This window comes from Artibeus jamaicensis, unplaced genomic scaffold, assembly GCF_021234435.1.
Source record: "Artibeus jamaicensis isolate MK-2021 breed Jamaican fruit bat unplaced genomic scaffold, CSHL_Jam_final contig_482, whole genome shotgun sequence".
In the NCBI taxonomy this organism is placed as follows: domain Eukaryota; kingdom Metazoa; phylum Chordata; class Mammalia; order Chiroptera; family Phyllostomidae; genus Artibeus; species Artibeus jamaicensis.
Window position 1 is genome coordinate 5,014,128 of NW_026521857.1, and position 24,891 is coordinate 5,039,018.

The following is a 24,891-nucleotide window of genomic DNA, read 5'->3' on the forward strand; positions in this document are numbered from 1 at the left end:
AAGTTTATGCAAGTTGTCATCTCCTACCTAAGACGGGGGACAGCACAGCATTGTCTTCTCCACCTGAATTTAAAAAGACATCCAGAGCCTCCTGGTCGGATATGTCCATCAGATCCATCTGCTCCAGCATGTCGACGTTCACCTCCATGGAGGACATGCTGCCCATGGGCTCTGGGAACAGATGGGCACAAAGAGGAAAGTGCACTTTTAATCTTCAACAGTACTTTGAAAGGTGAACTTCAGTTCACTGGGCTAACTGCACTGTATTTTCTAGGTGGAAAAAAACTCCTGCAACTCCAAAGTTTGAAAATACAATTAGAAGCAATACATGAAGTGACACATCCCTGTTTGGTACTTAAAATCATCCTAGATTAACCACAGTTACTATTACCTGTTAAACCTTCCCTGGCAGGTTTCCTGTTCACTGCAGACAAACCCATTTCTGCATGAAGCAGTTCCTGGCTGCTGGGAGCACCGCAGTGTCTGAAAGAGGCTGACACTCCTACAGCAGCTTGAGGTCTGTAAGCTCCCAAACGCACCCTGGCCTTCTGCCTGCAGTTGCCCCAGGTTTTCACTGCCCTTGTAACATTTTCTCTACACTTCAGTTTTTATTTTGTTTAGAAAAAGGAAGGGGAGGAGAAAGGGAGAGAAACATTGATGTGTGGTTGCCTCTTCTGCGCCCCCTACTGGGGACCTGGCCCACAACCCAGACCTGTGCCCTGACAGGGAATCAAACAGTGACCCTTTGATTCACAGGCATGTGCTCAATCCACTGAGCTACACCAGCCAGGGCTACTCTTCTATCTTAACAGCAGAGACTGTTAGGGCACTGGCAAGAGCTCTCTGCACTGGAAGCACAGACTCAAGGAAAAAAATCAGCCTACAAGGAGCCTGTCTCAGCCCAGGTACCAAGTGAGAGATGCCTCCTGGGTCTGGAGCTTATATTTAAAGTGCCTCTGTGGTCCAGAAAACTCTTAAGCCCCAGGCATGATGGTGTCTGGCAGATGCAAATACCAATTATTTCTGGAGGGACACACCCTGAACCCTGGTCTCAGAGGTATGTATATAAACCACAAAACCCATTCCAATCCAACCCCAAATTTACAGCATGCTCATGGAAATAACTCAGAAACAAACTCAGTATCCTTTCTCAAGAATTTTAAATGACTTTAAATCAAAAGATAGAATAAAAAATTAAGGCATAAAAATTAGAGTAGGTATTTGAAAAAGCCAAATAACTTCCAGATTGGAAAAATTTAATCACTGAAATTTAAAACTGGGCATAGGTTAACAATTTTTTTAACTTTTTACTTTTTAAAATGTATTTTATTGACTATACTATCATAATTGCCCCATTTTTTTCTCCCCTTTATTCCCCTCGGCCCCGCACTCCTCCCACCAGCATTCCCCCCCCCCCCAACCTTAGTTCTTGTCCAAGTTCTTTGGCTTCACCACTTCCTATACTATTCTTAACCTCCCCCTGTCCATTTTGTACCTAGTGTTTATGCTTCTTATTCCCTGTACCTTTTTACCCTTTCTCCCCTTCCCCAATGATAACCCTCCATGTGATCTCCATTTCTGTGATTCTCCTCCTGTTTTAGTTGTTTGCTTAGTTTTTTTTAGGTTCAGTTGTTGAAAGTTGTAAGTTTGTTGTTATTTTAATGTTCATATTTTTATCTTCTTTTTCTTAGATAAGTTTCTTTAACATTTCATATAATAAGGGCTTAGCGATGATGAACTCCTTTAACTTGACCTTGTGTGGGAAGCACTTTATCTGCCCTTCCATTCTAAATGAAAGCTTTGCTGGATAGAGTCATCTTGGATGTAGATCCTTGCCTTTCATGACTTCAATACTTTTTTCCAGACCCTTCTTGCCTGCAAGGTTTCTTTTGAGAAATCAGCTGATAGTCTAATGGGAACTCCTTTGTAGGTAACTCTCTCCTTTTCTCTTGCAGCTTTTAAGATTCCTTATTGTTAATCTTGGGTAATGTAATTATGATGTGCCTTGGTGTGTGCTTCCTTGGGTTCAACTTCTTGGGGACTCTGAGCTTCCTGGACTTCCTGGAAGTTCATTTCTTTTGCCAGATGAACAAATTTCTCCTTCATTATTTGTTCAAATAAGTTTTCAATTTCTTGCTCTTCCTCTTCTCCTTCTGCCACCCCTATGATTCAGATGTTGGAACATGTAAGTTCTGGAGGTTCCTAAGCCTTTCATGATTTTTTTTTTTAATTCTTGTTTCTTCATTCTGTTCTGGTTGAATGTTTATTTCTTGCTTCTAGTCCAAATTGTTGATTTGAGTCCAGTTTCCTTCCCATCACTGTTGGTTCCCTGTACATTTTCCTTTATTTCACTTTGCATAGCCTTCACTTTCTCCTCTATTTTGCAACGATACTCAACCATTTCTGTAAGCATCCTGATTACCAGTGTTTTGAACTCTGCATCTGATAGGTTGGCTATCTTTTCATTGCTTATTTCTATTTTTAGAGCTTTGATCTGTTCTTTCATTTGGGTCATATTTTTTTGTCTTGGTGCACTGTTAAGTAGTAAGGGGAGGAGCCTTAGGTATTCTTTGCTAGGGTAGGGAACACACATCACTGCATTGTGGTGCTGCATGTGGGGGAGGGGATCCAAGAGGGAACAATGCTGCTTGGTCAGCTCAGCCAGCTTTCAGTCACTTCCCCAGCTACCCACAAGCAAATTGGGCCCTTCTGGTGGCGATCCCCCAGTGGGTGGGTTTATCTATGTTCTTGGACCCTGTGGGTCTCTTCAATGAACTCTCCTGTGAGGCTAGGAGTTTTTCCTGCTGCTGCTGCAGACCCCAAAGATTTTTTTCAGTCAGGTTTTGAGGCTTTATTTCCAGCGCTGGAACCCTGGGTTGGGCAGTCTGTCTTGCTCCCCAGTTGTTCCTGCCAGCTTGTCCACACACAAATGTGGGACCACCTGGTCCTTCAACGACCTCCTTGTTGTGAGTCCTCTACACCCCGGCTACCCATCTCTGTCCTTCCTACTTGTCTGGGTGAATGTTTCTTTCACTACTTGGTCGTCATACTTACATACAGTTCTATTGTCTGTCAGTTCTGGTTCTTCTTTGTTTTTAAATTTATTGTTTTCCTTTCTTTTGGTTGTACGAGGAGGCAGAGAGTATCTTATCTACCTTACCTATACCTCCAACTTCAGCTGGAAGTCAGCACAAGTTAAATTGTAAAGATGAATCAGAGCCAAGGAGAAAATTAGTAAACTAGGAGTCAGACTGAACAAATTCCCCATTATGCAGCAAAGAAGAAAATGGGAGATTTGATAGAACTTAGATGGAAAATGCAAAAGTTTACAAAACTCTAAAATGGAAGAATGGAGAGACGCGTTGGGGGAGTGGCCATGTTCGGAGAGGCTGGTTATTCCCCAGACTCGCTGAAATATCCGAGGTCCCAGGTTTAGGAAGCAAAGTATATTCCAAGCAAGACAGTAAAAGAAATCCCCATCTACAAAAGGGCAGATGAGGAAAGATAGAACAATTAGACTGACAACTTCTCAACAACAGAAGGCAGAAGACAATAATAAATTCAAAGAGGTGAGATAAATGTCATCTCTAAAATTATATATCACTAAATAGCATTTAAGATCAGGCATAAAATAACAAGTACTGTCAGATAAAAAAAACCCTTTCCCAGGAGCCTGCTTTCACCAAAGGAAGATGGTGATGTGTACATACCAGAGGGGCGACATGCAGGAAACATTTGTAACAGTGGAGAGACCTGTGAATTTGTGAGTTAATGTAAAACTCTGACTAAAGTACTCATAGTGTGCGGGTGGGGGGTTACTTGCAGGACTAAAGGACTGAGCAGTAAGACAGGAGACGAAGACTGACAGCTGAAGTGGTTGTAAGATCCTTGTTGGGTAGGACAGTGAGCATCTGATCCTCTTTCGGCACCACAGAATCATTCAAGTTCAGACTAAAATGGTAAAGGGTACGTCATTTAGTTTTTAGCTGGGGAAAGTTTATTATAGTTTAGATGACCCACTGAGGTGGCAACATTCGGAGCCGTGTAGTGGGGAGCCAGGCAAAGTCTGCCTGCTGGGCACCAGGCCTGACCAGGGCACTGACCCTGTCGCAGAGCCACCTCGGACGGATCCACAGGGGACACCAGTGCCAGGCTACCCTGGGGCTTCTTTAAGGCTGACTGGTCGGAGGAGCCTGATGGCACAGTGGCCAAAGCTGCCCTTGGGGGTGCCCTCCTGGGGGTGCTGGGCTGCCAGAAAGCGAGTGAGATGCGGGTTTTCTTGTGTGGCTGTGAAGGCCATCAGCGTGGCACGCAGGCTCTGGCCTCGCTTTGACTCCAGTTTCAAAAGGGGCCCAGGCTCCCTTCTCTGTCTGCTGTCCTGTTCAGCAGGTCAGGAGTGCCACTTAAAACAAAGGAGAAGAAACCAAACAGACCAAAAAGGAAAACATTTCAGGAAAATAGCACCGAATATGGTGTTAATGAAGCTAGGTATGTCAACAATCACACTAAATGTAAGTGAACCAAATTTGCCATTTAACATTACAATTAAAGTAAAATTCAGCAATATTCAGTTTATAGGAGACACAAAACAGAAACACTGACGTTTCAAGAAGTGGAAAAATGTAAAGAAGTTGGAAGAATGCTGACGTAGCTATATTAATATCAAAACAGATGTAAGAGGAAACAAAAGCAATACTGGACTAAAGAGTTGTACTCAGTGATTTTTTAAAGGTTCAGTTCTCCAGGAATTCACAATTACTGTGTGAGTATAAAACTGTTAGGATCACAGAAGTATAACATTCATTACCATGGGGGAGTATAGGAAGGTTAAATGTACCTTTCTGAAAATTGATCATTAAACAATGTGAAAATTAATAACGGGACATCTGAACAGCCTAATTAATAGGCTTGATCAAACGGACACATACAGAACCCATGCCTGTCACTTAGAATCTTCTCGCACATGAAACATGTAGGAAAATTCTCTGTAATGGACCATAAAATAAATCTTGACTACATTTATTTACACACACACACACACACACACACACACACACACACACACACAATCTCAAAGGCTTCCAGTCAGGACAGGCAAATGCAGTACCGACAACCCGCCACAACCACATCAAAATGACAACTAAACTGTACAGAACAGCCATCACTCAGAACCACCGAAAACCTAGCTGAATGGAAGTTGTACAACTAGGGAATTAAGGCAGAAACCACATCAAGATTGGTAGGAAGGGCAGAGACACAGAACGGGCTGGTCCCACACCCATATGTGGCTGTTAAAAACTGGGAGTCCCCCTGAAGAGCGAGGGGTTTCAACTGCACACCAAGCCCCCCAAGCCCAGGGTACCAGTGCCAGGAAGAGAAGTCCCCATGACTTCTGGCTGCAAAAACCAGTGGGTATTAAGGCTGAGTGAGATGGAGGGCTTCCAGAATCCAAGGCACTTCTTACAGGGCCCACACACAGAATTACTCAGACTCACTCTCTGAGCCCCAGCCCTAGGCAGCAACCTGAAAGGCACCACTGACAGACATGGGGAGTCAGTGCCACGGTGAGAGCTGGGGGAGCAGCTTTCTCCCAGACAGAGCGCTGGCAGAGGCCATTTCCTTCATAAGCCATCCTCCCACAGAGCCAGCTGGTGGGTGCCGTATCTAGGACTCCGTCAACAAGGTTCGCACCATCCACGCTGCCCTGGTGGGTCCCTGAGGCCTTCCCCCACCCAGCTTTCAGGCCCACACAGCTGTTTCCAGTGGCTTTTCCATTCAAACGGCCTATCTTGGCTCATGCTTCAGATTTTCCTACAATCTCTCAACACAAGGAGCACCTGGCCTCAGCATGCCTTGTACCTTTCCATAAGTGTCCCCAGGCCTGGCACTGGCACTGGCAGCGGCCGGCCGTAGTTCACCACTTGGCCTTGCCTGGGCACCTCCAAGCTCTGCACAAGTAGCAGCCATCTTCAGATAGCTTTGTAGCTCATGCTGAGTGGCTCCAGGAAGAACACAGGTGGTGGCTGACCTTGGCCTGTACCCCCCAGAACCTGAGCATCCAGTGTACAGCCCTGGACCATGTCGAGGCAGGGTGTCCCAACCATCCCATCAGCAGCACACTGAAGGAGTGGACTCGGAAGGCACCAGAGCCCCTGCACGGCCAATCCTCCATGTGGGATGTTGGTGGTCGGTGGCTGCAGCCAGTTTGTGCAGCTGCTTGGCCTAGTGGTAGAGTAAATCCCTCCCATTCACATACCACCAGCAATCAAGGCTCAACTACAACAGAAGGGTGAGGGGTGTACCACAAGTACCCAGCTTAGGTGACTGGAGGGTCCATGCCACTGGACTCTACAGGACACTTCCTACATTAGGCCATTTTACCAAGCCTGCGAGATGTAGCAACACTACCTAATACATACAAACACAGGGAAGCAACCAAAATGAAGACAGAAACATGTTCCAAGTGAAAGAACAGAACAAAACTCCAGAAAAGAACTAAATAAGATGGAGACAAGCAATCAGCTAGATGCGGAGTTCAAAACATTGGTTATAAGGATGCTCAAGGGACTTAGAACTTCAACAAAGAGATAGGAAACATAAAAGTGGAACTAGGAAACATAGGAACCAGTCAGAAATGAAGAATATAGTAACTGACCTGAATACATTACAACAGGGGTGTCAGGCTCATTCTCACCGGGGGACCACATTAGCCTCGAGGGTGCCTTCAAAGGGCTGAATGTACTTTTAGGACTGTATGAATGTAACTACTCCTTCAGTGTTAAGCAAGAGCTTAGCACTGCTGCTGCGTAGCAACAAGGTGCTGGGCGCAGGCCTTGTGTTTGCCACCTGTGCATTACAGGGAGTCAACAGTGGAGTAGATGAAGCAGAGGATCCAATCAGAGACTGGGAAGATAAGGAAACAGATAACACACAATCAGAACAGCAAAGAGAAAAAAGAATTAAAATAAAGAAAAGGACTGTAAGGAAGGAGCCAGAGCCTCTGAGACAACTTCAATCATACCAACATTCGCATCGTGGGGTTCTGGAAGGAGAAGACAGAGAACAAGAAATTGGAAAACTTTTTTGAAAAAATAATGACAGCTTCACTGACTTGATGAAGGAAATAGACATGCCCAAATCCAGGAAGCACAGAGAGCCCCAGACAAGATGAATTGAAGGAGGCCAACTCCAAGATACATCATAATTAAAATGCCAAAGGTGAAAGACAGAGAATCTTAAAATAGCAGCAAGAGATATGCAGCTAGTTACAAACAAGGGAGCTCCCCTAAGACTGTCGGCTGATTTCTCAGAGTTTTTGCAGGCCAGAAGAGACTGGCAAGAAATATTCGAAGTTATGAAAAGCAAGCACCTACAACCAAGATTACTCTACCCAGCAAAGCTATCATGTAGAATTGAAGGACAGATAAAGAGCTTCCCAGACAAAAAAAAAAAAGCTAAAGGAGTTCATCACCAAACAAACCTGTATTATATGAAATGTTAAAGGGTTTTCTTTAAGGAGAAGAAAAAACATGAACGAAATGGCAATAAATATCTAAAAAACCAAACTGAACAGGCAGAACATAAACAGATTCATAGAGAGAACACGTTTCTGGGGTTACCTGTCCAAGCACAAGAGATTCCCCCCTACACTGTGGGTCCTCCAGCCTCGTCACCTCCCCCCTTTACTCTGATCATTTCTGAATAAAACTTTCCATGATTTTGTCCTAATTAAAAAATGACGCTTTGGAAAGTGAGAAAAATTCAGACAGCTATTTCTGGTTTAGTGGAATGAGTCCAAAATACCATGTTCACGGTAGAGATTTTTCTTTTTGACTGATTCTTCTAAATTAAACATCCCCCACGTTCACCCCTGGAGATGAACACGAGGTAGGAAAGGGATGTATGATGACCCAGGATGGCTCTGAACAGGCTGTGGAGACAGGCCGGGTTGTGAATGTCTTCTCAGCTCTAGATGGGGCAGAAGGCTAAAAAGCCCACACCCTCCAATTTTCTTCTTTAATGCTTTTGACACAACACACATTGGCAACATATGCCCAAGCCCATTTTTTTTACTTAAAAAAAATGAGCCTAATGCTTCTTTGAAACTTGAAGAAAATTCTTTTTTAAGTGCTCGAAACCAAAAAAAAGATTCCTTAATGTTTAACTGGTACTGGACGAACAGGTGTTGGCCGAGCACTGCTCTTTGCCCAGCGCTGCACTGTGCTGGCCCAGGAGGGCTCAGCGTCACAACTACTTCCTACGTCAGGGGCTCACTGCCAACAGAAACAGGCGTTTCTGTTACGTCATCATCCCACTCCAGGTGTTCCTGGGTCTCCCCACGAATGGCAGCTTAAGAAGCACTTCCGTGTTTTCTTTTCCTCCTCTGGGCCTGGAAGTGCAGTGAATACTACATGTGCTCAGGAAATGTCGGCTGAACTAAACTGAATGAGGACAGCATTCTTAAAGTGTTTAGCAGTAAGAATTTCTATTCCTGTTCTCTTCATTGTCCTACCTCTTCCGTGCCCTCATGGTGTAACTGTGCTAAAATCTGTGGGTCAAATTTGCCAGGGTATGGACCCAGCTAGTGCGACTCAGTTGGTTTGGCATCATCCCGCAAAGTGAAAAGTTGCCTGTTTGATTCCCAGTTGGGCCACACGCCTGAGTTGTGAGGCATGAGCCTGGGCTGCAGTTTGGTACCCGGTGAGGTGAGGGTGTGTACAGAAGACAACTGATTGGTATTTCTCTCTCACATCAGTATTTCTCTCCCTCTCTCCCTTCCCCTCTCTCTAAAATCAAAAATAAAATTTAAAAAAATTTGTGAGGGTATGTCTGTCTGTTACAGGCTGAATGTCTGTGCCCCTCCCAACTCGTATGCTGAATCCCTAACCCACCTGTGATGACAGCTGGAGACAGGGCCTTGGGGACATTAGGTTTAAATGAGGCCACGAGGGCGGGGCCCTTGCAATGGGATTCCTCCTGAGGAATGGGGTTCCCTCCCGAGAAGAGGCACCAGAGAGATGCTCTCTCCCCACCATGTGAGGACACAGTGGGCCAGGAAGATAGCCCCGACAGGGAATCAAATCAGCCAGCACCTCATTCTAGGACTTCCAGCCCCCAGAACCATGAGGAGTAAACCTGCATGGCTCCCACCACACCCAGTCGTGGCATGTTGTGATGGCAGCCTGAGTTGACCAAGATGACGTCCTTCCCAGCTCCTGCCCATGACAGGACGCACATCCCTGGAGCGAACAAGGATGGCTCTCCTGTGAAGCAGAACCAAACGCTGGAAAAACTGAACGCTGAACAGACTCTGAGGAAACAGGAGGGCCGACTTCTCTAGATGAAGACTCTAGATCAGTGGAGCACAGAGAGGGCAGCTAGGTCTGGAGATAAAGAGGTAAAACTTCAACTCTCTGCTGTCCAATGCGGATAAAAAGCATTATCCACATAATGCATTCTTCAGCACTCACATATCACTATTCGTTCATTTTTCCATTACTTTCTTCCCTCACTTTTTGATTGCTTTAACTTCTCTTTGGGGTGGTCATAGAACTGACTGACCCATTCATTCTATGAAACAGAGTGAGGGCAACAGATAAGGTGGGGGCTGCAGTGAGGGTCGGGGTATAGAGAACAACGTCCAGCACCAGGCAGGCCTGGGAAGAGTATGGGCGTTGAGTACAGTGACATTTGGGACGGAGAGGGGGTTTCCAGGAGGTGAGATGCCCAAGAGAGAAAGGCAAGTACACGGGAAAGCTCAGGGCACTTGTCCACACTGTCTGTGACAGGAGGCTGCTCCTGCCCTCTGGGTGCTGCCTGACAGAAAAATGGGAGCTGCCCCTGCCACCCCCACCGCTCCCCTGAGGCAGCGAGGTCTTGGGAAGGAGAGGCTGATGGAGGAGCCGGTGCCTTTTTTCTCTGCTACTCAGTTTGCCCTTTGGAACTGTCAGAGAGGCAGGCTGACATTTATGCATTTATATGTTCATCACAGCACCATTCACAGAGGTAAAGGATCTAAATGTTCAACTAGGATCCATGCTGACAATGAAGGTACAGGTTTAAAAACATACCCTTTGAAAGAATTTTTAATAATATGAGGGGGAAGGTCCCACAGAGTATTAAGAACAGATATATAAAGCCAGATATATATACAGTTTGATACGAATTATACAAACAGACTCACACACATAAGACTGGAAAGAAGCACTCTACCATAGTACTAAGGATTGTTCTGTGCAGCAGAATTATTGGGAATGTTTTTCTTTTTTTTCCCTAGCATATTTCATATTTTCTAAATATCTTCAGCTAAAGCCCAGATCTATAGAAAGAGACAAACATTAATGGCAAGACAAATATGAGGCTGATGCTCTGATTTGGGGGGATTTTATCCCATGTTCCACTTGGGGGGTGCAGCTGACACCATCTCCACACACCTAAGAAGCCACCAGCCCCCCGACCCGCCACTTGCCTCGCCTCTCTGCTATCTGCAGGTACCCTGTGGAAAGGTACTGCTCCATGTCCTGCTGGAAGGCTTCCTCGAAAAACTTCTGCCGCTCCCTCAGCTTCATTTGCTGGGTATGCTCCATCTCCAGGACCTTCCGGGCGTGCTCAGCGTCTAGTTCAGCTAAGGAAACAGAGTGATGTGGGTCAGGGTTGAGAAGAAACTGAAATAGGAAATGGGCATAAACACCTAGTCACAGCTACCCTCCAAGCTGACAGTGCTAAACTCTGGTGGGTGCCGCCACTGCAATACAACCACCCCCTCTCCCCCAACTGGCTGCACTTATTCCTGCTACCTTTGCCCATGCCGTTCCCCTGCTGGAATGGCCTTCCCCCACCTATCCCACTCTTCACAGAAAAGATGCCTGTCTTTCAACACTGACTGACTTCTCAGGTAATCCCTCAACTCAAGTACAATTTGCTACTCCATCCTGAGGTATAACACTGTGCTCACACTTTCACGGCCGGCTTATGCGTTACATACAACAGGTAAAGGCTTGGACTCCTGGGAGGACTGTGGCCACATGTAACTCACTGTAATACCACCCAGCTCAGAGCCTGGCACAAACTAAGGACTCGATAAATGTTTCTTAAAGAGCAAGAATGTAGCCATTGTGACCTAGTAGAAAAGCATCTGGTCTTGGCTTTGTCATTTATTAACTGCACAATCAGGCTAAGTCAGTTAACCTTTCTGAGCCTTACATTACTCATCTGAAAATTTGGGATAGAAATACTAACCCAATATTAAATGTTAAACTTAAATGATATGAAAGAACTTTATAATTAAAGCGAGCAGTGATCCTTCAAGGTCGAGCTGAGGAAGTAAGAACACAGAGACCTTGGCCTGGCTGACACCCTGATTCAGCCTCGGGACCCCGAGCAGTCGGCCCAGTCTTCGCCACCAGGCCCGGACTTCAGGCTGTGAGCTGACCTGCGTTGTCTACACTGTTCCATTTGTAGTGATTGTTGTGCAGCAATACCGAACGCTCCAAATAAGCTGTCTACATGAATTCCAGCTCCTGCCCACATCTGACAGGCTGAAGAATTGAAAAAATAACCACTTGAAGTCTTCACCTTAAACAAATATTTTGCAACACCTACCCTGTGGCAGGTACCATGCTTGGGTGAGTTTGGCAGGAGAACAAAGTTTCCGCTACCTACTGTCCTAGAATAGACACAGGGCCCAAAACACTGAAAAATTTCACCAAGGCATTGTTCTCTCTGGTTCACCTCTAGGGGGTGTTGAAAACTCTGGGATATTAAAACTCATACAGCTCAAAGAAAGCCCAACAAAATCAGATTTAAAAAATGCACAGAGGATCTGAATAGACATTTTCCCAAAGACGACATACAAATGACCAACAGGTACATGAAAAGATGCTCAACATCACCGATCATCAGGAAAACGCAGATCTAAAACATGAGGTATCACCACACACCTGTGGGAACGGCTTTATTAGTAAGAAAGACACGTAAATCGGCAAGGAGGTGGGAGAAAGGAACTGTGTGTGCACTGTCGGCGGTGCTGTGAGCTGGTGCAGCCGCTGTGGAAAACAATACGACATTTCCTCAAAAAATTAAAACTAGAACTACCATATGATCCAGACTGGGTATTTAGCCAAAGGAACTGAGAACAGGACACCAGAAAGACACCTGCAGCGCTAGTCACAACAGCCAAGATAAGGAAACAGCCTGGGTGTCTGTCCGGGGATGAGCGGGTGATGAAGATGCGGGTGAATACAATGGCGTGTCCTCCAGCCACGAGAAGGAGGGAAATCCTGTCATCTGAGACAATGTGGATGGGCCCTGAGGGCCTTATAACTGAGATAAGCCAGACAGAGAAAGACAAATATTTTGTGATATCACTTATAAAAACCAAGCTCGCAGGACGAACAGACAGAATGGCAGGGGAATTGTGGAGCTCCAGGTCAAAGGCACAAACCTGCAGTTAGAAGATAACAAAGTTCTGGAGATCTAATGCACGGCACTGTGATTATAGTCACCAATATTGTACTATTCACTTTAAAATTTCTAGGACACTAGATCTTAAATGTTCTCACCACAAAGAAGAAATAATTATCTGAAGTGGGAGGTGTTGGATAACTCTATAGTGGTATTCATATTGTAATACATAAATGTATCGAGTCAACATGTTGTACACCTTAAACTTATCCAATGTTATATATGTCAATTCCCATATCACCCTAATCTTTGTTTACAGGGAGATGCGACCTGAAAGCCCAGGTTCTGGGGTCAGTCAATCCAGGCTGGGGTTCTATCCCGTTCAGCAGATGCTTTTGGTGCTTCACACCACATCCCTTCGATGCACCTCTGATTTCAGCCCCAGCAGGCGGCTGGCAGGCGGCTCTTTGTGATCTCCTTCGTTTGTCCACAAGGCCTCACCTCCAGGCCACGCCTGTGCATCTCTGTTTTTCCGGTCAGAGTATTCTCTGAACCCTGGACTCTACAAGCCAGCATAACCAGAAAGTTCTGGGGAATCGAGGCAGCTTTCCATCACTGGGGACAGAAATCAGTGCACCAGAGCCACAGTCTCCCACCCTTTGGATGAGCAATTCTAGGAGGCATTCTGAACACTTTTCAGAGATCCTGGTGGAGCTGCAGACCCTTGGCTACGGCAGCCACTGGACCAATCCATCCCTTCATTGACTACCTCTTCCGCTCATTCTCTCTGCTCCATCATCACTCCTGCTTCCTGGGATCACCTCCCCGGCAAACTTCCTGTAGCAAAATCCTCATCTTGGTCTTGGATTCAGAGAAACCCGAGCCAGGGTATCTACTACTAGCTCTAACTAACCTAATCTCTTTGTCTCAACTTCCTCCTCTGTACAAAAAAAAGACCTATCTCATAAGGCTGTTGGTAGGACCACGGGAGGTGACATGTGAATCACCAGGCACAGCACTGACCAACAGCTGATGGCTGATATGAATGCCAGCATTAGCTAAAAAAGCAGATTATTGAAAAGGAAATGATATGAAGTATTACCACAAACCAGGATGAATACAATGCTGAAACTTGTCCTAACCTGGCCCCACTCAGACATTTCAGAATCAGTCACATATCAGTGCCTCTAATAAATCTGCAAAGAATTTAGTGTGTGCTCACAAGAGCAGAAAAAAGAGAACTGAAGAGGATGTCTTGTCATTTGTTGTCACTTCAGCCATCAACCTATCTGTTCGACAGCTCCATGGTTGCCAAGTGCATTGGAGTTAGTCAATCCTAAAATAGATTAAGTACGCCTCAAATACTTCAAAGTTCAATTAATCTTGAAAAAAATCCAGAATAAGCAGCTCAAAAACAAAGATCTAGGTAGAAATCACCAAAGGGGTTTTCATTAAAGAAGATGTTGTTTTAACTGAATTAAGATTTTCTATATAGAGAGATATAGTTATGTAACTTGAAGACTCATTCTTCTCAAGACTTTCGCTTCAAGAGTTCGATTCTCTCACATTTCTCATTTGTAAGTCCTACAGTTTTTAGCTAAGGTGTTCTGTATTGGAATGAAATCTGTTCATGCCTCAACCTTCATAGAGAGGGAGGTTCGGGTTCAGAATTTTAAATGACTTAAAAAATAACTTTCAATTTCTAAAACATGTTGCACACTGGTTTGAAATATCCCCAACTGCCCTGTATGGACGGGGTCACACTGTTTCTGAGCCCCTGTCCCATCTCAAGATTGACCTCTCAGTATCTCTGAAAAGTGCGCACAGTCTCACCACCCCAGCCCCGCACTCAGGGCAACGATGAAACAGCCCCTGGCACACATTAAAATAACTGCCCTGCGCAGTGGCTGAGAAGGTTCACCCTCAGCTACAGCCCTGGGTGAGATGTCCTAATTCTGCTGTTTGTCCTGGAATCATCAGCCCAGTTTTTGCTAGGAAATGACCATATTTGGGAATGGTGAAATGACAGAGGGACATCTGAGGGAATATTTCAAGTCTAGAGGTTTAAATAACGTGAATTTTAGAACGACTATGGAAAAAATAAAGTATGGATCATTTTTTACAAGAAAAAAATGATGCCTTTTTCCACATTTAAGATGTCATTTATTATTCTGGGGAAAGCAAGACAAATGTAAAGATGATAGAACTTCAGAACACAGCCTTAGGATTAGAAAGATGAATCCACGAAAGCAGTTTTTTCCTATCAGACGCCAGGAGTAATCATTTTACACCATTATCAACCCAGGTCTGTGCTTCCTTTATTTCAACTCCAGGTCATCATTCAAGTCTATCTAACTGCAACTGCCACGTTAGACACCACTGCCAATTTCAAATGGATAAATTACTCAAAACCACAAAAAAATCCCATTACCAGTTAAGATGGCATAATCAATTCTCAATTATATGTTTTAACGGGACATATGGGTTCCACAGGATATATAAAATATTTCTAAACATCCATCAAGCTCATTTTAGGAACTATTTCAACCAATTCTGCAACTAAGCCTTTAGCACAGCTGTTCAGCACTAAAAGGCAGGGAGGGGCTGGGACCGAACGCGGCCCCACGGCTGCCAGAAGGAAGGGAAGGATCTGTGAGGACAACCGGGACAACCGACCTCCCTGGTAAAGGAGTTAACGCAGAGTCAGTGAAAAAGAGTTAATGAAAATCTCATGTGAAAGGAGAAACAATGTAATTTAAATTAAGAAAAATTCTGGTAACCGTTACATAATATTAAAGATTAAGTTAATTTTTCACTCAAGACAAATAAGCAAGACTAAAAATAAAATAAAAATCTATGGTTCAAATATTTATAATTCGTATGTTTTAAATTGTTGGAGAGTATGAATTTTGTGATACTAAGATACATGTGCCATAATCAAGGGAGAAATACAAAATCTCTGTAAATTTCTAAATACAAATAGTAAACAAATATCTTTCTAAACTGTTTTTAATAAAAACTTAACTACCAATCAGCTGTCAAACTACAAGACCACTAAAAGACAATACTAAAATCTGTCAGTGTGACAACATTTTTAGTAATCCTGAAATCACCAAAAATAGATGATCACAACTAACATTTGGGTATAAATGCATCAGATTTTCCTCTTTCCTTGAACTATATGAACTTACTATATTCAATCTTTCTTTGTGGGGGGAGGGAGTGCCACTGGAAGAATTGTTGTTTTTAACTTTTCCCTTGGAAACAGTTATAGGTTACAGGATGTTGTCCAGAAACACACAGTGTGGTCTTGTGCATCCATCCTGAACTCCCCCCACGCTAACATCTTAGTACTGGTACCATAGCAAAACCCAAGGAACTGATACTGGTGCCCTCCAGAGCTTGTTCAGACTTCACCAGCCACACGTGCACTTGTGTAAGCGTGTGCTGGGGGCGTGCAGGGGAGATCTATGCAGTCTCGTGTCTTGTGTAACAACCACAATCAAGACATTCACCTGAACCATCACAAGGCTGCCCCACGTCACCTTCCTGTAACCACACCCTCCCCGGCCCAACCAACAGCCTAATCTCCAAATCTGTAATTATATTATTTTACAAATTTTACATAAACAGAAATGTGAAGTCTATGCCCTTCTGAGACTGTTTTTTTTTTTCACTCAGCAAAATTTCCTTAAGGTTCATATCCAAGTTGTTATATGAACTAATAATTTGTTCCTTTTTCTTACTGAGGAGAATTTCATAATACGACAGTTTGTTTAATCATTCACCCACTGAATTCATTCATTCATTCACTACTGGCTATTATTAATAAAGCTGCTACAAACATTTGTGTGCCAGTTCCTATATGAAAGTAAGTCGTTTCTCTGAGGTCAGTGTGTAAGGACACAAATGTGAGTCACGTGGTAAGTGCACCCTTTAGTTTGCACAGGAACCGCCGAACTCTGTCTGGAGTGGCCTCCCTTTCCCATGCCCATCAGCGGTGCCCGTCTGGGCGACCCCGTTCCTCCGCACGCTCACCAGCCCTCGGGAGACCTACTAACGGTACTGCAGGGTGTTTCCTGTCGTCTTCCTTCTCCTCAGAGTATGTGTCTCTTAAAAACAAGTTTCAACTTCCTCTTAAATATTTTAATTGCTTCTTTTCTAAAAGTACTTTTAGTTGCTCGAGACATTTCTTTTTCCCCTACTTTACATTTGGCTGTGTTAAAACATGTAATTTAAAAAAAAATTTATTCGGGAACTGAGGACTTGCAGACAATGAAAAAATATGTAAGATTTCCTTCTAGTTTTCAAACCCACCAGTTCTGTACTTTTACTAGTTAACAGCTGTTTTATCTCTACCTTAAATTAGTTTTCAAAAGAAGACAAACTTGACCATTTTTAAAGTTTCTCTAACCTTATGCCCCCACCTTGAAAAATAAATACATACTATCTCAGATCAGATGCAAACAGGCACCCTAAAATATTTTTGTAGAATTGGGGATTTTATACATGGATTTTTAAAATGTCAACTTCTCTGCTCTATGTTTGTATGGGTTTTTAAAAAATTTTTATTGTTGTTCAATTACAGTTGTTCCCTTTTTCCCCCCATTATTCTCCCCTGCCCTGTCTCTATAGTTTTTAATAGTTTTCTGTTTAGCTTTGAGGAATAATTACTTTCTAAGACTTTTAAAATTATTTTATACCATATATTTTATCTATGAGTATTCTATATTACAGAGCCCTTATTTCTCAGTATTGGTATTTCAAAAATTCTCCTGTACATACTAAAGTTAACACATTTTTTTTAAGTGAAATGACTTTTCAAAAGACTTTTCTTCACTCTCCCTCCAACACACATACACACAACTTACACACATTTATCAATAACTAAATGGTATTATTTAATTTCTTTTACATGCAACTAAGAAAGGATGGTCCTTACCTAAAATATGGTGGTTTGGAATAATGGCAGGCTTTGGAGACAGTCAGAATAAATAACTTTTAGACAACAACGGACTCATGGCAACTCCTCAAGAGACTTCACAAAGTTCAGTCCTTCTGAGCAGCAACTGACCAGCTGTTTCCTAAACCCACGTCACAGGAAACAAACACTATTGTAGCATCTCAACTTCTGGAACACCTAAAATTTCAATCAATTACCCCGAAGGAAATGACCACTATCTAGAATGTTAACAAAATGGATACTGCAGAAACACGATGTGTACCAGGTTTGCTGAAAAAATGCAAGACAGAAATGCTCAATTGGACCTTATCTTTTCTGGGAGGGGCAAGGCAGCCTTGATGACCTGGTGGAGCTCCAGGTCTCTGAGCACACCGTTCACCCTGCAGGCCTCGCATCAATTTAAAGGGAGGGTGTCGGGGGCTGGATATGCATAAAAAGGTCACTTCCAGTTTTTGGTCACTTCAAATTCTTAAATACCAAATTTGTATTTTTATTAACTTTCACTGGGGATTGAATAGGTAATCCCAAATCTTGTCTATTTTTTGGAAAAAATATATCAAAATCAGATTAGCAGTAAGAAATTTAGGAGCTTGACTTCTGGCCAAGATGGAGGGGTAGTTAGATACGCTTTGCTTCCTTGAACAAACAAAAGAAGGGTGGCAAGGAATTTAAAAACAAAAAAACAACCAGAACTGCTAGAAAATTGAACTGCATAGAAGTTCAACAACCAAGAAGTTAAAGAAGAAATATTCATCCAGACCACCCCACCCTGACAAATATCTAAGGCTCTACCCCTTATAAGGTTAACTGTTGCACTGAGACAAAGAAATACGGCCCGAATGAAAGAACAGATTAAAACTCCAGAAAATGAGCTAAGGGATGAGAAGATAGCCAACCTATCAGACGCACAGTTCAAAACACTAGTAATCAATATGCTCAGAGAAATGATTCAGTATAGACACAAAAGAGAGGATGAAGTGAAGGCTATGCAAAGTGAAATAAGGAAAAATATACAGGGAACCAACAGTGAAGAGAAGGAAACCAGGACTCAAGTCAACAATCTGGAGCATAAGCAAGAAATAAACATTCAACTAGAATGAAGAAAGAAGAACGCAAAAAAAAAAAAAAGAGGTTTAGGAACCTCTGGGACAGTGTTAAATGCTCTAACATCAGAATCACAGGAGTGCCAGGAGGAGAAGGAGAAGAGCAAGAAATTGAAAACTTATTTGAAAAAATAATGAAGGAGAACTTCCCCAATCTGACACAAAAAAAAAAATAGACTTCCAGGAAGTCCAGGAAGCTCAGAGAGTCCCAAAGAAGTTGAACCCAAGGAGGAACACACCAAGGCACATCATAACTACATTACCCAAGATTAAAAATAAGGAGAGAATCTTAAAAGCAGCAAGAAAAAAGGAGACACTCACCTACAAAGGGGTTCCCATAAGACTATCAGCTGATGTCTCAAAAGAAACCTTATAGGCAAGAAGGGGCTGAACAGAAGTATTTGAAGTCATGAAAGGCAAGGACCTATATCCAAGATGACTCTATCCAGCAAATCTATCATTTAGAATGGAAGGGCAAATAAAGTGCTTCCCAGACAAGGTCAAGTTAAAGGAGTTCATCATCACTAAGCCCTTATTATATGAAATGTTAAAGGAACTTATCTAAGAAAAAGAAGATAAAAATATGAACATTAAAATGACAACAAACTTACAACTATCAACAACTGAACCTGAAAAAAAAAGAAACTAAGCAAACAACTAGAACAGGAAGAGAATCACAGACATGGAGATCACATGGAGGGTTAACAGCAGGGAGGGGGAGAGGGGAAAATGGGGGAAAAGGTATAGGGAATAAGCAGCATAAATGGTAGGTACAAAATAGGGAGAGGTTAAGAACAGTATGGGAAATGGAGAAGCCAACAAATTTTTACGTATGACCCATGGACATGAACTAAGGTGGGGGAATGCTGGTGGGAGGGGTGTGTAGGGAAGAAGGGGGTAAAGAGCAGAAAAAAATGGGACAACTGTAACAGCATAATTAATAAATACACACAAAAAATTTAGGACCTTTTGAATTAGTGATATTTCAAAAAAATTAAATGTAACTTATTAATAAAAACTTACAAGGTATTTTGTATTCATTTTCCAGCTCATTTTATTGCTTAAAGAATGATTAGAACCAAAAGCTTAAGATTAATGGGTAAGTGAGAAATGCACTGAATCTGTGGTCAGCGGCTGCATGATTTATTTTCGGGTTCAGGGCTAAAGGTGGGAGGCTGACAGCAGAGCTCGGTGGCCTGACACGAGTTCAGGCAGCAGCAAGAGCCGCTGTACTCTGTGCAGGGGACCCACCCACACACAGAATGAGTCACAGTTTCTAGGCAGGGTTCAACTCCACTTGAAAGTGTTATTCTGTGATAAGAGGGACAAACGATGCTTTTTACAGAAACAATACATAAAAATGCTGTACAAAATATGAAGCATGTTTCATGTTATCCCTTTTTGGAGGAAGTTTCCATTTTTTTCTTGTAAGACAAAAATTTCCAGGCTACAAGCTCTGTCATGGATATTTAGACAACAGCCAATTTCACAGAACTTCTAAGTTACACATAACTTTCCTGAATTTTATTTAGGGCACTTGATCTACTCAATAACAATTATTTGGGAAGGGTGAAGGAGGAGGCTTGGATCTCTACAGGAGTCCTTTTGAACTCCTGCAGAGTTCTTCATTACTGCATGGGAGACTCTGGAAAATAAGTACAAACCTGCTATTGAAGAATTCCTTCAAAGGGGTTATAAAGAAAGTAGGGCTCTCACCAGAGTGGCTCAGTAGGTTGGACATCATCCCACAAAGCAAAAGGTTGCTGGTTTGATTCCCAGTCGGGGCACATGCCTGGATTTCAGATTTGTCCCTGGTCGGGCCATATATGAGAGGCAACTGATTGATGTTTCTCTCCCTCTTTCTCCCACCCTTCCCCTCTCTTGAAAAATAAGCAAATAAAATCTAAAGAGAAATTAGGCCAGTGGCTTTCAACTTCTAGTGGCATCAAAATCACCTCAAGGGCTGATGAACACAGATTGCAGGGCCCCATGTCCAGAGTTTCTGATTCAGTAATTGGTAGAGCCTGAGAATCTGCATTTGTAACCAATTCCCAGGTGATGCTGATACTGCAGGGTCCAAGGACCAGACTTTAAGAAAAACTGCTCGAGGTGAACTATATCTGCATCCACTTCATTCCAATTTTTACTTTGCATAAATATTTATAGAATGAAAAAAAGGAATATAAGATAGGGAAGCTGGCACAATTCATGAAAATGACAGAAACATTCTCTCCTTTGTTAAGAATGTCCATGAAATCATCTAAAAAGGAAAATCTTCAGCAACAACCAAAATGCATCATCACAAACAAGCACTGATCTCTGGTCATTGTCACTGATGAGCTACAAGTGCCCTCACCTCAGGGCAGGTTCCCTCCACAGCACCCTGTTCTCAGTCTGTGGAACACCTCACCAGTCCCTGCTTAATGGCCTGGTAACTTCATACAGGAGACAGAAACGAGGTGATCAGATCTATTCTTTGTTCCAAACCCCAGACCTACCCAAGGGTATGTTCTCATCCTCCGCATTTTCAGAGACAACTTGAAGAGGTTTTCCAATCGCTTTCATTTAGACATTCATGTAAACAAAACTCTGGCAAATAAAAACTAAAAGAAGAGGAAAAAAGTAAACATACCCAAAGTGAGATATGAGAGAGGGTATAACAACACAGATATAGAAGAGACATAAAAACATGTGACTAAGTTCAGGACACACTACCCCAAAATATGGCACGCTGGCATATCGAGTATTTTAAACTGAAAGAATTTGAGAAAATGGCAGAAACAAGGTCACTCTGGCCTTCCCATCCATTTTCTCACTTGAAGCAGGGGCCCTCATGTGAGAGGTGCCCTCCCTCTACCACAAGGAAAAGAGCAGCCTTACCTACAACTCAGAGACACAGGCCTTGTGAGTCTCCCCCAGGTTTCCACACTCGCCCCACACCCACTACTGTGCACTGCCCATCCACCCCCGCAGAGCAATGCACGGGTCTCACTGTGCCTTCAGGTCTTATTTCCTTATGAAGGCCCCATGTCACACCTAAGTCACACTAAATAAATATGTGTGCTTTTCTCCTGTCAATCTGTTTTTTGTCAGTTTAATTTTCAGACTCAGTCAGGGACCCTAAAAGCACCGAGGGAAACTTTGCCCAAATAGATGCCGACACATTTGAAATGTCAATGAAATGGATAATTTGATTCAAAATTATAAGTAATACAGAAATGAACAAAGAATTGAAATTATTAAATATAAATATCTGATGGAGAGACTAAAATATTTTCAATTTTTCAAAGATCTTGGGCTATGGAAAAGGATGAAAGCTGTCTTGTGGATTTTCCCCCAGTAATTCTGATATCACAATTTTGGTCATATATTTTTTTAGAAGGTAGAGGAGAGGGTAGACTTGGCTTCCCAGATATTAAAACACTTCGTAAAATAATTAAAATATCATGGAAACAAAAAGAGATGGAGATATGATGAAAATGGAGTATCTCCCAAACAGATTCAATCATATATTAAACCAAAAGAAAATATCAGAAAAAAATGAGACAGTAAAATTTGTAATAAATAGTATTGTAAAAACTAGTTACCCAGTTAAAAAATCAATTTAAAGGCATACCAAATGAATTAAATAACTGAACATCAAAATATAAAAAATTTAAAAACCAATTAAATCTTTAAAATTACCAACAGAAGGATCTTCTACAATATTAAAGAGACTATCAGATAAACAGATCTTATATAATACAAACACTAAATTCTCTTGCATGCTTAAAAAAATACAATAAAGTGGGAATGACAGATTGAAGAAAAATAATCTCCATAAATGGCAAAAGACCATTATTTTTACCATAGTAAAAAATGAAACAAACTGTTAGAAAAAATTAAGACCCCAGTAAAATCTTTACCATAGAAACAAGCAGATAGTTCACAGAAGAGAAGCAATGCTCAGTCCCATACGTTATAAAAAATGAAGTAGTCTTTTTGGCCACTTATATATAGCCCAATATATAAACAATACTAAACAAGAATAGGTGAGATACTCTCATTAGTAACGATAGTACAAATTGTTGAAAGCAATTTGATATCATGTATCAAAACCCATAAAAGTCCATATACTTTTACCTAATGCTACCTCTTCCGAAGATATATGCTAATAACATAACCCAAGAGAAGAGCCATCTACATAGAGAAGCTCATTTCTGCTTTAAATGACATATGTACCTGATGGACCATCATGTAGCCATCAATAAATATGGCCAAGATATTTATAAGACATTAAATGAACGAAGAATAAAAAGACAAGTATGTGTAACTCATATGAAGAAGAACTAATAAGCACTCGTGCACACAGTTTCATTAATGCAGTGAGATAGTGGATGGTGGTCTGCCCTCAACAGTGTAACCTTTTTATGTTATCATATAGCTTTAGAATTAAAAATTCAAATAAGCATAAGATTCTATAAATACACAAAATATTCCCCAATAACCACAATATGTATTACGACATATCTAATACTTTACTGTTTTTGATGATGTTACAAACTTAAATAATTCCTTACTTAAAAATATTCAATGTATGAATATATTTCTTTATTTATTTATTCCTATGTGATATCATTCATGCATTTAATTTATTCAATACATTTAATAAGCAGGCTTACTATGTGCCTATATATTTGTTCACAATTTAAAGTAATGTGGTAATGTAACAATAAAATCTAGGGTTAATTGGAATTTTTACAACCAGAAATTTCTATTAATTAAAAATTTTGAGCTTCATTAGTATAAGTAGTTAATCACAAAGATAATCTAAGGCATTAAAAGATTTTAAAGACCTTTCTGAATAATTAGAAACTTTCATAAGATATTCTACTGCTTTGGAAATTGGTAATCTTTGAAAGACTAGATGATTAAGTACCAACAGATAAAAGGTTGGATTTAACCAGAAACTCCCCAACCTTGAAAACCTGGCAAGCTTGTTATGCAAACTGAATAATCATATATTTAAAAGTTTTAGAATAGCTTTACCTGCTTTGGATTCATGGCCATTATACAATCTGTTCACGGGTAAAGACAGATCACCCCCAGATTTGGTATCAATATTTTCTACTCTTAAATTATAAACTTAAGAAAACAAGTTCTTCTGATTTCTAACATTTGGAAGGAATGACTTTTTTGGTCAACAGAAAACTTAAGGACACAAAAATCAAAGACTCTCCTTGCTCCTAACATGTGGAATTGAGTACAAAAGTGGTGTCAATGGAATTTTCTCAGTGAGACAATTTTTGTATCTATGACAACAGTGACTTAGACTGACTTGTATGTTATAAAAGAATCTTGAGAAGTCTCCAAAAACTAAACTCATTTGCATTTCTAGTTGAAGGAGTGGGAGAGGGTGAGGGGGAAGAAAAAAGTTGGTAAGATCTAACACCTAAACAATGAGGCAATGTATAGTTAAAAAAGCAGAAAATATACATTTCCTACTGACTGGTAGTGACTGGGCCTGGTGCTGTGCATATAGTGTGGGTTAATTTTTTTAATCATGATTCAATTTTTTTAATCATGATTGAATCATGAGAAACTAATGTTTAAATTTTCATTAGTTACTATAAATTTATATTTCTGTATCTTACTCTGGAACCAGCAAGCATTTGACAAACGCAAGCTGATTTTGAAAGCCACGCCCTCAGATGATTCACTGTCAGAATGGGGAATAAGCTATGGCTGCTTTCTCATGAGTCAGATCAAAAATAAAATGCAGTCTGAGACAACCCACTTACAATTTTATGTTTGACCCCAAAGAGTGTGTCGAAGGACTGTATCTAAGAGACTATGATTTGAGCATTTATAGCTGAACAAAAATAATTTTTAAAAAGGGATCTGAAATATAGAAACCTGCAGTGAGTGTGGTCTACGAGTGGGGCTGGAATCATCCTCTCAGCCCCCCTGCTCCCTCTGGCCCCCAAGCCCACTCCAGACACTTATTTTGGAGCTAAGTGTCCTATCCTCAGTGGGTGGCATTCCTTCCCGGCCCTCTCCCCCATCCTCATCCACTCCCCCGCCAACCCCCCACCCACCACCCCAACATTTTACTCAGCTAGCTATTCACTAAGCTTTCTGAAAAGTTTTTACAGAATAAGATCCCTTCAGCTATTCAGAGCCAAGATTCTGTGTTTTGCAGACACTGCATTTTATTAGGACACTACAGAATCCGAATGCCTTTCAAGTTTGGGTAGGGGCTCAAAATGAGATTTTGTCAATTCCAATTCTACTTCAAGAACCGTAGAGGTTCTTGAGGTAGAACCTCAAGTTTTCTTTCACCTGTCTGAGGGTGAAAGAATCTTACTACTTAAGCAGGCAGTTCTCCATGATACCTCAGCAGAACGTAGGGAAATCAAAATCATGTTTTATTTAAAATTATAC

The 24,891-nt window shown here is 41.8% G+C and overlaps 1 protein-coding gene across 4 annotated transcripts in view; it reads right to left on the bottom strand.

Annotated features, from left to right (window-relative positions):
• The window catches only part of DTNBP1 (dystrobrevin binding protein 1), a 177,172-nt gene that overhangs the window by 1,966 nt on the left and 150,315 nt on the right, over positions 1 to 24,891 (bottom strand). For 3 of the 4 annotated variants that reach the window (XM_037147923.2, XM_037147924.2, XM_037147925.2), the window contains 2 exons: positions 10,469 to 10,624; positions 28 to 171 (listed from right to left, as the gene is read on the bottom strand). In XM_037147923.2, coding sequence (XP_037003818.2) covers positions 28 to 171; positions 10,469 to 10,624 — 300 coding nt within the window. The remainder of the gene's footprint in view (positions 1 to 27; positions 172 to 10,468; positions 10,625 to 24,891) is intronic. The other variant, XM_053668214.1, reaches the window with a different exon arrangement.